Raw genomic sequence first — 12,182 nt, forward strand, 5'->3', positions numbered from 1 at the left:
CCGAGGGTTGCGATCCCCTTACCGGTCAAAAAAAAAACAAACAAAAAAAGAAATATGGAGAGAGAGAAATCAGGAACAGGGCTAGCAAGAAGCAGATTCCAGATTTGAATAATTTCTGTAACAGCAAAATCCAAGCTATTTTCATTGCCTTTGAGCAAACACCCAGACCCTGAACCTGGGCTTTGCAGCATCCCACTTCTAACCTTAAATGTTTTTCTCCTATGAGCTTTTTTCGGTTTTTCAGAAAAGGGCGCGCGTGCGTGTTTGTGTGTGGCGCGCGCGTGCGCGCTTACTTAAACTTTCTGTCCGGTTAGACTTTCTCTCAGGCCTTTGCACTGGCTGTGGGATGGGCTTTATCCTCGGGACCACCTCCTCCCCCAGCCCAGTCTGCAGCTGGAAGTCTTCACGGGTCTCCGTCTCTCCTCCCTTCCCCCATTGGGAGCAAGGAGGCCAACTGTCTCTCTCCCGGCCTTTTCCAGACGTACGTCTGCCATAGACCCCCCCAGTGTAGGGGATGATGAATGAGAACCAGGAGCCGGTGGGGAAGTGTCGCCGCCTTGAAAAGAGAGGGAAAAGGAAGGGAAGTCGGCGGGAGGGGAGGCGGAGCGGCTGGGGCGCTACGAGTCTGGATACCCAGGATCCAACTCCCTCCGCTGGGTCAATAACTTTGCCTCCCTCAGGAAGGCGTGGGGAAATGCCCCCAATCCCTGCATTCCTTCGTTGGAACTTGGGCTGTATTTTCTCATTTACTGCAAACCCCACAATCCACACAGGAGCTCTCCCACTGTTTGCTTCCAGCCCTTCCAGTGCCCATTTCCCAGTGCAGCTCCCTCTCCTCAGCAAGACTGCGCTCCAGTCCTCTCCCAGGCTTTCTCTCCGCGGGTCCCTCCCAATTCTCTCTACCATGCTCTGGTTCTAGGGGGCGGAGTCGTGCCTCCTCTCCTGTTCCTTTAAGAGACGTCGGCTCCTCCTTTTTTGGAGTCGCGGTCTGACGCGGGATGACAGCAGCGAGTTCGGCATGTCTATGCAAATAAGCGCCCCATGTACGCCAATGGGAAGCGGAGGTGCCGGAACCGCGGACCAATGGGGCGGGGGCGCTGGGGCTCACCATATAAGGAGCGGCCTCGCCATAAAAGGAAACATTGTATCTCTTTATATGGGGGGAAGGGTCGGGGGATCCCTCCGCCGCCAGCGCGTGGTCCCGGCCCCCTCCACCCGCCGTCTCGGCTGCGGCCAGCTGCCCCTGCCCCCCGGGGGACGCTCACGGCCGCCGGGCGCACAGTCCTAGCATACGGACAGGGGGCGCTGCGCGCGGCCTGGGGCAACCCGGGCCACAGGGGCAGGAAAGTGAGGGCCCAGGTCGGCCCGGGCGTGCAGGGGCCCCGGGTTAGCAGCAGTGGCCGCGGCAGCAATAGCGGCACTAGCAGCAGCGAGAGTGCCGGGTTGAGCCGGGAAGCCGATGGCGGCGGCGGCGGCGGCTCCGATTCCTCACTGACTGCCCGTCCGCCCTCCTGCATTGAGCGCCATGTTACCGAGCCAAGCTGGGGCCGCGGCGGCTCTGGGCCGGGGCTCGGCCCTGGGGGGCAGCCTGAACCGGACCCCGACGGGGCGGCCAAGCGGTGGAGGCGGCGGCGGCGGGACTCGCGGGACTAACGGGGGCCGGGTCCCCGGGAACGGCGCGGGGCTCGGACCCGGCCGCCTCGAGCGGGAGGCTGCAGCGGCGGCAACCACCCCGGCGCCCACCGCGGGGAACCTCTACAGCGGCAGCGAGGGTGACTCGGAGTCGGGCGAGGAGGAGGAGCTGGGCGCGGAGCGGCGCGGCCTGAAGCGGAGCCTGAGCGAGATGGAGCTCGGTGTGGTGGTCGGTGGGCCCGAGGCGTCAGCGGCGGCCACGGGGGGCTACGGGCCGGTGAGCGGCGCAGTGAGCGGTGCCAAGCCGGGCAAGAAGACCCGGGGCCGCGTGAAGATCAAGATGGAGTTCATCGACAACAAGCTGCGGCGCTACACGACCTTCAGCAAGAGGAAGACCGGCATCATGAAGAAGGTACCGAGCTGGGAGGCTGGCTGGCCACGGGGGACCGGGAGGGGTGGGGACGTGCAGGGGGAGCCCGGGAGGAAGGCAGAGCCGAGGCGGAGGTGAGAGGCGGCGAGTCCGCAGGAGGTGTGGGAGGGATGGCTATTACCCGGGGAGGGCGAAAGGGGAGGGGCCGCCAGGGAAATGTGGGGAGAGGGGAGATACCGCGAACGTCCGGAATAGAGGGGAAAGGCGCCGAGGTGGGAGTGACCGGCACGAGAGAGGAAGAAGGCCTTTGCAGAGTAAGAGGTGAGAACCGGTCACGGGAGTCCACGAGGCTGCCAGGGAGGTGGACAGTGAGACGCAGGGTCAGTAGGTCTGAGGAGCCTTGGTGTTCGGGAGAGGGCGCCAGAAAGCAGGGGGTGGAAGAGATGGTATGAAGGTGAGGAGGCTGGAGCTAGAGCTGTATGACAACAGTGAGCGAGAATGTGTGGGAGGAAGGTGGGCACGGCTAGAGTAGTGCTGGTTGGAAGGACAGGCGGTGTTACAGAGACAGAGCAGGTAAGGGAGCAGTGAGAACTAGTGCTGCCCTGGGCAGCGGGGACCAAGTCCAGCGCTGGTCCTGTGTCTTCCACTGCATCCACTGGAAACTGCATGCTCCCAGCAGGACTGGCTGCAGAATCATCTCTGCCTTTGCGACAAGTGGGATTTCCAGTCATAGGGAGAATCTATGCGTGGGGTTTGGGTGGAAGACAGGGAGGTTTGCATAGGTATTAGAAATTCCTCCTCTGCCAGCCAATTATCCAGTGAAAAGTGGTGAGGAAAGAAATCATCTTGGGATGTAGAAGATAACGGGAAGGGATGGAAGCAGAGGAACTGGAAAACAAGCAGCTAGGACCTTGGGAACATTGGCTGGTGTTTATATCAGCCCCATATTGAAATCGGAGCTGCTTCCAAGGTGGTTTGTGGAACTTTGTTGGGAGTGGGGATGGCATCTGTGGGGCCATCGTTGAAAGTCCCCTTCCTGGGCTCATGGCAGGGTATTTGTTCCTAATCTAGCTCCCCTCTCCCATCACTCCACTGTTGTATGTGTCCCTTGTCACTTGATCATCAGTGGAGAAGGTTGTGAGAGGAGGTGCTTCGTGAAGGAAAACTCTCTTCTTTCCTTCCTTTCTTATCTCTCCTTTCTAAGACAAAGAAATAAAAAAGGGTAGTCCAGTATTATAGGGCAGTACAAGTTAGGCTATGGCAACAGGTTAGGGCCTGTGTAGTTCCTGGCAAGAAACATAGGACAGTTTGGAGCTTAGGTGGACTCTTACCATTAATGCTTTGTGTGAATTCCAATGTGGTAGGGATCCATCATGGTCATGACAGTGAGGAAGGGATGTGGGTGGGGCTCTGTGAGGTTTCAGGCACCAACCTGTGTGGGGGAGCAGCTAACTGGGCCCCTCCATGTCCCCTGAGGTTATATATTCCATCACAGGGGGCTGTGACTATTTGCTTGGGGTATCTGCAGGTTAGTGGGGCTGTTACTCAGAGAAGGAGCATGGGTAGATTTGCTGCTCCTGGCTCACCTTCAGATATCCTGATAGATATCCCCACTAGAATCACTAGAGATGGTTATTGTGGGAGTAGGAGCTTGAGATCACTGTGTAATTCTCTTTCCTACTTCCCAAGGAAGATAGAGATAAAAAGTTTTACTGACATGCCCATCTCCCCCCCCCAGGCCTATGAGCTGTCCACGCTGACAGGGACACAGGTGCTGTTGCTGGTGGCCAGTGAGACAGGCCATGTGTATACCTTTGCCACCCGCAAACTGCAGCCCATGATCACCAGTGAGACCGGCAAAGCACTGATTCAGACCTGCCTCAACTCGCCAGACTCTCCACCCCGCTCAGACCCCACCACAGACCAGAGAATGAGTGCCACTGGCTTTGAAGAGACAGATCTCACCTACCAGGTGTCGGAATCTGACAGCAGTGGGGAGACCAAGGTGTGTTTGGGTCCCCTATATGAGGGGAGGAAAGGAAAGGAAGTCCCTCTCCCTTCCTAGCCCAGGACAGGCTGATAGGTGCCCACCGATGTGGAGTGGAGCGGGGTTAGTGCCCCTCATCCTAGAGGACAGGTGTCCATCCTTGCTTTCCTGACAGGAGGCCGTCCCCCTAGATAAGCGGGCGGCCGTCCCCCTAGATAAGCGGGCGGCCTCCGTGCCCATATAAGGCCGGCTCGGGCTCCACGCCGGCCTCCCGCCTGCAGCCCGCCTGCCTGGCAGGGCCTTTGCATTCCTCCCGCCAGCTGTCTCCCCGCTGGGGGCGGGGGTGTAGTTTAGCCCTGCCCTCCCTGCAGGCTGGGTCGCGGGGGTGGTGGGGGGGAGTAGGAAAGGAGCACTCGGGGTCCCGGGGTCCTGGGAACACAGCACTGTTGGCAGGCTGACTGGGCTGGAGACTACCTTAGTAGCCAGCCTCCTACTTACGGATGTCTGGGCTTGGGCAGTTAGGGAGCTCATTCGCCTGCTGCTAGGGATGCCGGCCCTAGTAACGCCTCCCCCTTCCTTTTCCCGGTAAGGAGAGGGGGCGGGGCTTCCTCCCTCGCTGTCTGGGGAGCTCCACCTTCCGGCTCTTAACAACTGGCCAATGGGAGGGAGCGGCGCTGTTTGCCTTAGCAACGCCTCTGCCAATCAGGAGCCTTGAGTCCAGCTGCTTAGCAAACATCCCGCGCTGACCCACCCCCAGCTTTTGAGCCTCTGGTTGACTCAGTTCGCGTCTTGGCTAGGTGGCTTAGTTCTCAGCTCATAGCTTCCTCCTTCCCCTTCTAAGAACAAAGGCTCCCTGAGGGGAGAGTCAGTGCTCTAGGCTCCCCCATCTGTTAGTGTCATATCATCTGTAATCATTTTCAAATCATTGTAGCAGTAGGGCTCATTTATTCCCAGGAATTTTTGCCAGGTGAGTAAGTGCTTCATTGCCGAACCCCCAAGATCTTTCTCAAACCCTAAGTTCCCTGAAACACTTTCAGTCACTGTCTCAGAAGTCTGGCAAATCAGAGCTGGAAGAAGCCTTTTAAAGAAAACATCGTAGCCCAGCCCCCTCATGTTTACAGAAGAGGAAAACTGAGGCTCAGAAAAAGGAAGTAGTTATCTCAGGGTCACACAGAAGGTCATTTCCAGAGCTGGGAACAGACCCGGGTGTCATGGGTCCCTGCCAATGTGATTACCACAGTCCACTGGGGGAGAGAACTCAGGGGATTATGATAATAACCATGATAATCATAAGAGCAACAAATAATTTATTTTGGTCTTTTTATGTGCCAGGTACTGGTCTCTAAGTGCTTTACGTATGTTAACCTATTTAATCTTCACGACAACGTATGGGGTAGGTATTATCCTTTTATAGATAGGAAACTGAAGCTCAGCAGCTCAATATCTTGGCCAAAGGTCAGGCAGTACGTAAAAGGTGGAGCTGGGATTTGAACCCAAGCACACTGGTTTCAGTCTGGGCTTTCAATCCCCACAAAGCTTCTGCAGGAGCAGGGCCTGGTAGAAGCTCACTGCTCCATCTTTACTTTGCATATAGGATGCACTGAAGCCGGTGTTCACAGTTACCAACCTGCCAGGTACCACCTCTACCATCCAAACAGCACCCAGCACATCTACCACCATGCAAGTCAGCAGCGGCCCCTCCTTTCCCATCACCAACTACCTGGCACCAGTGTCTGCTAGCGTCAGCCCCAGTGCTGTCAGCAGTGCCAATGGAACTGTGCTGAAGAGTACGGGCAGTGGCCCTGTCTCCTCTGGGGGCCTTATGCAGCTGCCTACTAGTTTCACTCTCATGCCTGGTGAGTCACAAGGGACAGGGAGAGATTAGTCCTCTCAGGCAAATTGAGCATGCTATGAGTGGGTTTATTGCTGACACCAGGAGAACTTCTTTCCACGCTCAAAAGGAGGGTGAATGGGGGCCAGAGCCTGAGAGAATCCTCTTATGTCCTGTTGGCAGGCATGCCCCTGCCCACGGAGACCCCTACTGTCCCTGTCAGTATGTCTCAATCATACACTCTGGCTTTGTAGCTTGCCCAGCCCTGTGTCCACATTGCCATGGGGGCAGTAGACATTCCACCACTTTCCTACCTGACTGGATGGGTCCTTGATGGGTCCTTGCCAGCTCCTGGATCAGTTAAAGAAGGTAGAGACATGGCCTGGGGTGGGAGGAGGAAGGAAGGGCAAGAGCACAGCATGGAAGCCCCTGGAGAGGAGATTCAGGGCATGAAGGGCCTCTTTGACTCCCAGGAATGATAATGATGGGAGCTGGGGACCAGTGTGCCAGACCCTGGGAATAGGGTGTTTGAGGGTGCTTGGTAAGTGTGGCAACTGGGTGGGACAGAGCACAAGTAAGACTCTATGTCTCGTAGGTGGGGCAGTGGCCCAGCAGGTCCCAGTGCAGGCCATTCAGGTGCACCAGGCCCCACAGCAAGCGTCTCCCTCTCGTGACAGCAGCACAGACCTCACGCAGACCTCCTCCAGCGGGACAGGTATAAGCTTGCAGCCCTGTCACCCTCCCTACCTTGCCTCTCTCCAGTAGGCCCAACAGTATCCCTCCTGTAACTAAGATCAGAGAAGTTCTTAAAGTACAAACTGAGGCTTTTGGACTAATATTTATGGGAAACTCAGGTGAGAATGGCTGGGTTTTGAATCCTGCCCCGCAGTGAGAGCATGGATTCCAGGAGGAAATTAGGGACCATTGAAGCCACCTCTTCTTCTTCATTCAGATGAGGAGCCTGAGGCCTAGAAAGGAGAAATTACTTGCTGGAAGAGAAAACATTTGCTTAATTACCACGACGACTTAGAAAGCTGTTGTGTCCTTGTGGTACAGTGTTGTAGGTTTTGAGTAGCCACAATTCCACTCAGGTATCTCTGGTCATTTCAGAAATAAGGCATTCTCAAAATAAAGTTACTTTTAAGTTCTTGTTATTTACAAATTTGTTACACAAAGTGTGTGGTCTTTGGGCTGGGAGCACCAGCATTACCAGGGAATTTGTTGGAAATGCAGAATGATAACCTCATCCCAAATCTGCTGAATCAGAATCTGCATTTTAACAAGCTTCTCAGTAAACCATATGTACATTAACATTTGAGAAGTGCGTGTTTAAAAGATGAGTTTGTTAGCTGTGCATTTAGGAAGAAGGAGGAGGAATGAGAACAAATAAAAATGGGATGATGAAGCTCCCTAAAAGGGGAGTATCTGAGTTTTCTGAGTGGGTCTGTCATTGTAATCTTTTGTTTTTCTCAAGATTAGGATCTTGGAACAGAGAATTCAGCAGATAGACAATCGAATAGAATGATGTGATAGGATACAATTAAAGTTTGGTGCTGTTGTATTCAAGAAAAAATTAGGCTTTTCTTAGTTGATGACAGGGAGCAGAGGAAATCTTGTTTAGCTTCTGACCTGAGAAATGGCAAGAAGGCTCTGGAGCCTGGAATTCCTAGGGGAAGGATGGGGGCTATTAGTAGGGACCAGTGCGAAGCTCCCTGACGTATGTCTGTGTTTGCCAGTGACGCTGCCTGCTACCATCATGACGTCGTCCGTGCCCACAACGGTGGGTGGCCACATGATGTACCCTAGCCCCCATGCAGTGATGTATGCCCCCACATCGGGCCTGGCTGACGGCAGCCTCACCGTGCTCAATGCCTTCTCCCAGGCGCCATCGACCATGCAGGTGTCCCACAGCCAGGTCCAGGAGCAAGGTGAGTGGAGGGGCAGGGCTGAGGAGAAGAGGACTGTTTCCTCCCTTACACATACTCAAATGCCTCTCCCTCAGATGCACACACACACACTTGGATGCCATGCGTATTCCTACACAAATACACACACTCTGACTTGGATGCTCACGCACACACCTGGATACCCATGCTTGTCCACTTGGACATTCATGCGCACTTAGACACTCCCACTTAGACACTCACACTCACATGCACCCTAGGACACTGGCACACTTACTCTTGGGCATTTACATCCTAGACTCACCCAGTCACTTCTGCATTTATCACCACTCCTGCAATATCTCGAAGTTTCTCTTGAGCAAACAATTTGAGTATGTCCTGTGGTTTTCTAATGCAGGTAGTGTCTCCCAGGTATTCCTGACAGCACCACCTGGGACAGTGCAGATCCCTGTTTCGGCAGTTCAGCTTCACCAGGTAGGTGGTGGCACCTGTCACCCCATCCTAGACAGCCACTTCTTTATCTTGCCCTTGGGAGACCCCATTGCCAGTTGGTCAGAGCCCTAGCCTGGAGGCCCATGTGTTTTTCTGGTCAGGCCTGTGATATGTAGGCAGGCAAGCAGGGGGGAGGCTAAGCTGGTTAGTCAGTCTCCCCACCCCTTTCTCACACACCCACTTCCTTCCAGATGGCTGTGATAGGGCAGCAGGCTGGGAGCAGCAGCAACCTCACCGAGCTACAGGTGGTGAACCTGGACGCCGCCCACAGCACCAAGAGTGAATGATCCGCCCTGCCGCCCTGGACAGATGGCCCAAGGGATGGCACCACTTATTTATTGTTGCCTTTTCACGTTTTCTTTACACACACATTGACGGGCCGCTGGAGGGAGGCGGGGAGGAGGAGTGGGCAGCCGCAGGACTGAGCCCTCTCACTCCAGCCAAAGAAATGGGCCTGCTTGCCCTCCACCAGTCCTTCCTCACCCTCCCGTCTTTCTAGCTCCACCTCCCATTTCTTTTGATGGTGGGGCTGTCCTTCCTCAGATTCCCCTCGCCAGCTTGGCTCGATGTTTGCCATGAGTATTAGCTTACCCAATGGGACCTTGCCCCACCTTCCCACACACAGGCCTTCTGTGGGATGGGGCACCGTGTCCTCCTCTGAGGAAGCAGTAGGGGCCCTCTCTCCAGCCTCCTTGCTGACTCCAGGTCAGCACTGTGTCTGCCACAGGCTGGGTCGAAAGAGCCCTGCCCCTGCCCCTCAGGGAGCCAGCCGGGGAGATGGGAGCTCCTTCCCTCACGCCGCTGCCCTCTGCCCCTTCAGCTCCTGGGTAGCTGGGCCTGTGTACTGGGCAGGTACCTGGGGCCACCTGCCCTGCCTTGCCGCTCCCCTTGGACCTCCAGGGGCTCCTGGGTTGGAGGGAACCACCGGTGTTCCCTTCTTCGCCTTGTCTTCCCCTCTCTCCTCCCAGCTGCTTTACTTAAAGTTGATTTTGAACTTTTTATTTGAGACGAAGTGAAAACAAATCTATAAATATATATTTTTAAATATTTAACTTTTTTTTATGGCGTTTTTCTCGTCCCCCTTCCTGCCCAAACTCCCCTTCCCTGGGGAGCCCTTGGGCTCCCCAGAACTGGCTGGGCCCCTGGGGACAGAGCCACCCCATGAGCTCGGGGTCCACCAGTGTGTGGGGGAGATTCTGGGATTACCCGGTCCTGGATTGTTTTCCAGGAGAAAGCCGGGGGAGGGGCCCTCAGGCCATGCCCCAACGGGGTGGGGAGAGTGACCCACAGCTCTGGGCCTCTTTTTGCCCTTTAGGGCTGTTGCTAGGGAGAGGGAAGAGGGAGACCAAATGTGGGGGTGGGAGTGGGAGGGTTTCAGGTAGAGGCAACTGATTTCATTTGTGCCACACGCATGGGCATTGCAGCCTTGTGCTCCCCCAGGCCTGCAGCTGCCTGGGGCCCAAGTTGCAGTGAGCAGGGCGGAGTCTGGGAGGAGGTGAGAGGCAGAAATGGGAGTCAGAAGAAGTGGGAGCTGAGTGCAGTGATAGGGGAGCCAGAAATGGGCAGCTCTCCCAGGGAGTGAGCAGCTACTGTAACTTTTTTAAATTAAGACAAAAAGCCTTGAAGAAAATGACTTTATTTTTCTAAGTGTAACCTCAGTATTTATGTAATTTGTACAGGGGCCATGCCCCACCCCCTTCTGCCTCCTTTGGGGTAGACCTTGAGGGTGGGCCAGCATAGGGGGAGGGTCTTTTACCCTGTGTCAGAGCCTATCTTCACCACATATATCCAGAAAAGGAGCTTTTTCAGAAGCAGAGTAGCAGTTGGGGTGGATTTTATTAACCCCTTACTACTGCCTTTAATAGGAACAAGCCTGCTTCTGTGATTGGGTGAAGGGGTGGGGAAAGATTTTACGCACAGCCTGGTTATCAAGGGGATGATTTGCCGACATGTTTGAGAACCCCTAACCTCTAATCCCCATTGCTGTCTTGCCCCAGTTTGGGGTGCCAAGATGGAAGTCACCTTTTTGGGCTTTCTCCTGGAGATAGCTGGGGTGTATAGGTGGCTTATCAAGGCTGGGGCATGGTAAATCAGGGGCCAGAGAGTGGGGGAGCTTGGGACTCAGGTCTGTAACTGCCCAGCCCCTTTTCTCTGCTCTTGTTTCACTCCGCCATCACTCACTCACTCCCCACTCCCCCACCCATGGGAGGAGATGTTAATGAATTCCTCCTCTCCTTCTCACGAAAGACAGACCCAGTGAGTGAATCAGGCAAAGTGGTTATAATGTGTTGTTGTGTGAGCGTGGCCTTGGGAGAACATACGTGTGTAGGGGATGAGGTGGCATTTGTATGTGCAGCGACCCTTGGTGTTTCCCTTCCTCGGTGGCTCTGGGATGTGTGTGTGTGCGCGCGCGCCTGAGTGTGCCTGAGTGTGCGTGTGTGTGTGTGTGTGTGTGTGTCTGAATGTGAAGTGTGTATGTCAGTGGTTTCTACTTCCCCTGGGATGCTAACCCAGGAATAGTGGACATGGTCACAGTCCTATGTACAGAGCTTTCTTTTGTATTAAAAAAAAAATACTCTTTCAATAAATGTATCATTTTTGTGCACAGACTGTGGGGTCTTTGGCTCTTTTTCTACACAGGGAATGAGGGAGGAATGAACCCGACTCAAACCCCCAAATGTTGCTGCTCTGAGAGGCAAGCCCGACTGCTTTATGAAAACGGAAATGCTAAGGGGTGTTTAAGGCTATTGAACTCTATACAATTTAATTTGAGGAACATTTCGGCGGGGGGCGGCGGGGGGGAGGCGGGAGACTGGGTGGGGGCTTTCTTCCTGTGCATGGTTTTGCTAGGTGCAACTTAGACCAACAGTGAGTTGAGCGATTTTAATTAGTAGGAAAAGTGACGCAACTAACCCAAAGCATTGCTAATACTGAAGGGTTTGGGAAACTCATGGACACAGGACCTTTCCAGTAGTCAAGGGCAGCCCTAGGGTCGTAGTGTGGGTTGCTATGTTTCAGCGTAGACGCAATGATGGGAGATGGAGGATGAGGAAGGCAGACCCAGTGAAGCGGAGGGCGGCTTCACAGTTGGCTGTGGATGAAAAAGGCTGCTCCTGCTGAGAGAGGAAAAACATGACCTTGATCCCGGGTTCCCCCTGCAGCGTGCCCACTACTCCCGCTCTCTTTGCCGCCGCCGCCGCGGGTAGTACGCATGCTCCACTCGCGCGCCGTTCCGCTGCGCTTGGCGTGGGCCGCTGTGGGACCCGTAGATGCCCGGCTGTGCGTGCCCTCGTCGTGTGACCCGGAAGGGAGCTGCTGAGGAGGCGGGGTCGGGACGGAGGGACTGGGTCCCAGCGAGTGCCAAGCCGGGCGGTGGGAGGTGAGAGGAGCGTTCTGTGCCCACCTGGTCCCAGCCCCGTCCCCTCCCTGGCCCCTGACCTACTCTCCGTGGGGCTGAGGAAGGGAACCAGATATTGCTCTTTGAGATTCCCTCGGTCCTGTCAGCCTCCTCGGACCGCTCCCTCCCACCTCTCAGATGCTGCTCGATTATCACCCTGCCCCGAAACACGTTCCCACTGCCGTGCTGGCCTCCTCCACCGCCCCCCTGATCTGCAAGCTTGGGCCTGACCTGACCTTGCTGCCCGCTGGTCTCATCCCCACGTCCAGACTTCACCCCCACACCTCAGTTTATTGCTCCTGATCTAGGCCCACTTTACGCTCCCCACTCCCTTAGGCCTATCCAGTGTTTTACTTATCCCTGTGCTAATTAGTTGCCCATTGCCACACCACTGGTTATTCCCAGCCTTGCCGCCATTGCTAAGTGGACCCCTACCTCCATCGAAGTCTACATTCTTGGTTTCCCCTCCTCTTTGCTCCTTTCTTCTACTCTTATCTTCTATCCCTGTACTCCAGCATGACCCCTGCCTTGATCACCATTTCTTCATCTGGGCTTACCTTCCATTCTTA

The 12,182-nt window shown here is 55.2% G+C and overlaps 2 protein-coding genes across 4 annotated transcripts in view; both read left to right on the forward strand.

The window, feature by feature from the left end:
- The first annotated feature begins 1,162 nt into the window (after nucleotides 1-1,162).
- Nucleotides 1,163-9,552, forward strand: SRF (serum response factor). Its single transcript, XM_063096937.1, has 7 exons — nucleotides 1,163-2,044; nucleotides 3,741-4,007; nucleotides 5,584-5,845; nucleotides 6,416-6,535; nucleotides 7,557-7,748; nucleotides 8,122-8,198; nucleotides 8,408-9,552. Exons 1-7 carry the CDS (start codon nucleotides 1,526-1,528, stop codon nucleotides 8,501-8,503), a joined length of 1,533 nt encoding a protein of 510 aa, XP_062953007.1. The 5' UTR covers nucleotides 1,163-1,525; the 3' UTR covers nucleotides 8,504-9,552.
- Nucleotides 9,553-11,559: 2,007 nt separating this feature from the next.
- CUL9 (cullin 9) overlaps nucleotides 11,560-12,182 on the forward strand; it is a 42,074-nt gene continuing 41,451 nt past the window's right edge. For all 3 annotated transcript variants that reach the window (XM_063097329.1, XM_063097330.1, XM_063097331.1), the window contains exon 1: nucleotides 11,560-11,595. The gene's annotated coding sequence lies outside the window, so the exon portion shown is untranslated. The remainder of the gene's footprint in view (nucleotides 11,596-12,182) is intronic.

This window comes from Cynocephalus volans, chromosome 5, assembly GCF_027409185.1.
Source record: "Cynocephalus volans isolate mCynVol1 chromosome 5, mCynVol1.pri, whole genome shotgun sequence".
NCBI classification, from domain to species: domain Eukaryota; kingdom Metazoa; phylum Chordata; class Mammalia; order Dermoptera; family Cynocephalidae; genus Cynocephalus; species Cynocephalus volans.

Coding starts and splice junctions, on each gene's coding strand:
- SRF (XM_063096937.1), top strand. CDS start 1,526: ATGTTACCGAGCCAAGCTGGGGCCGCGGCGGCTCTGGGCCGGGGCTCG. Junction 5,846..6,415: donor TAGTTTCACTCTCATGCCTG/GTGAGTCACAAG, acceptor TATGTCTCGTAG/GTGGGGCAGTGGCCCAGCAG. Junction 7,749..8,121: donor CAGCCAGGTCCAGGAGCAAG/GTGAGTGGAGGG, acceptor TTTCTAATGCAG/GTAGTGTCTCCCAGGTATTC.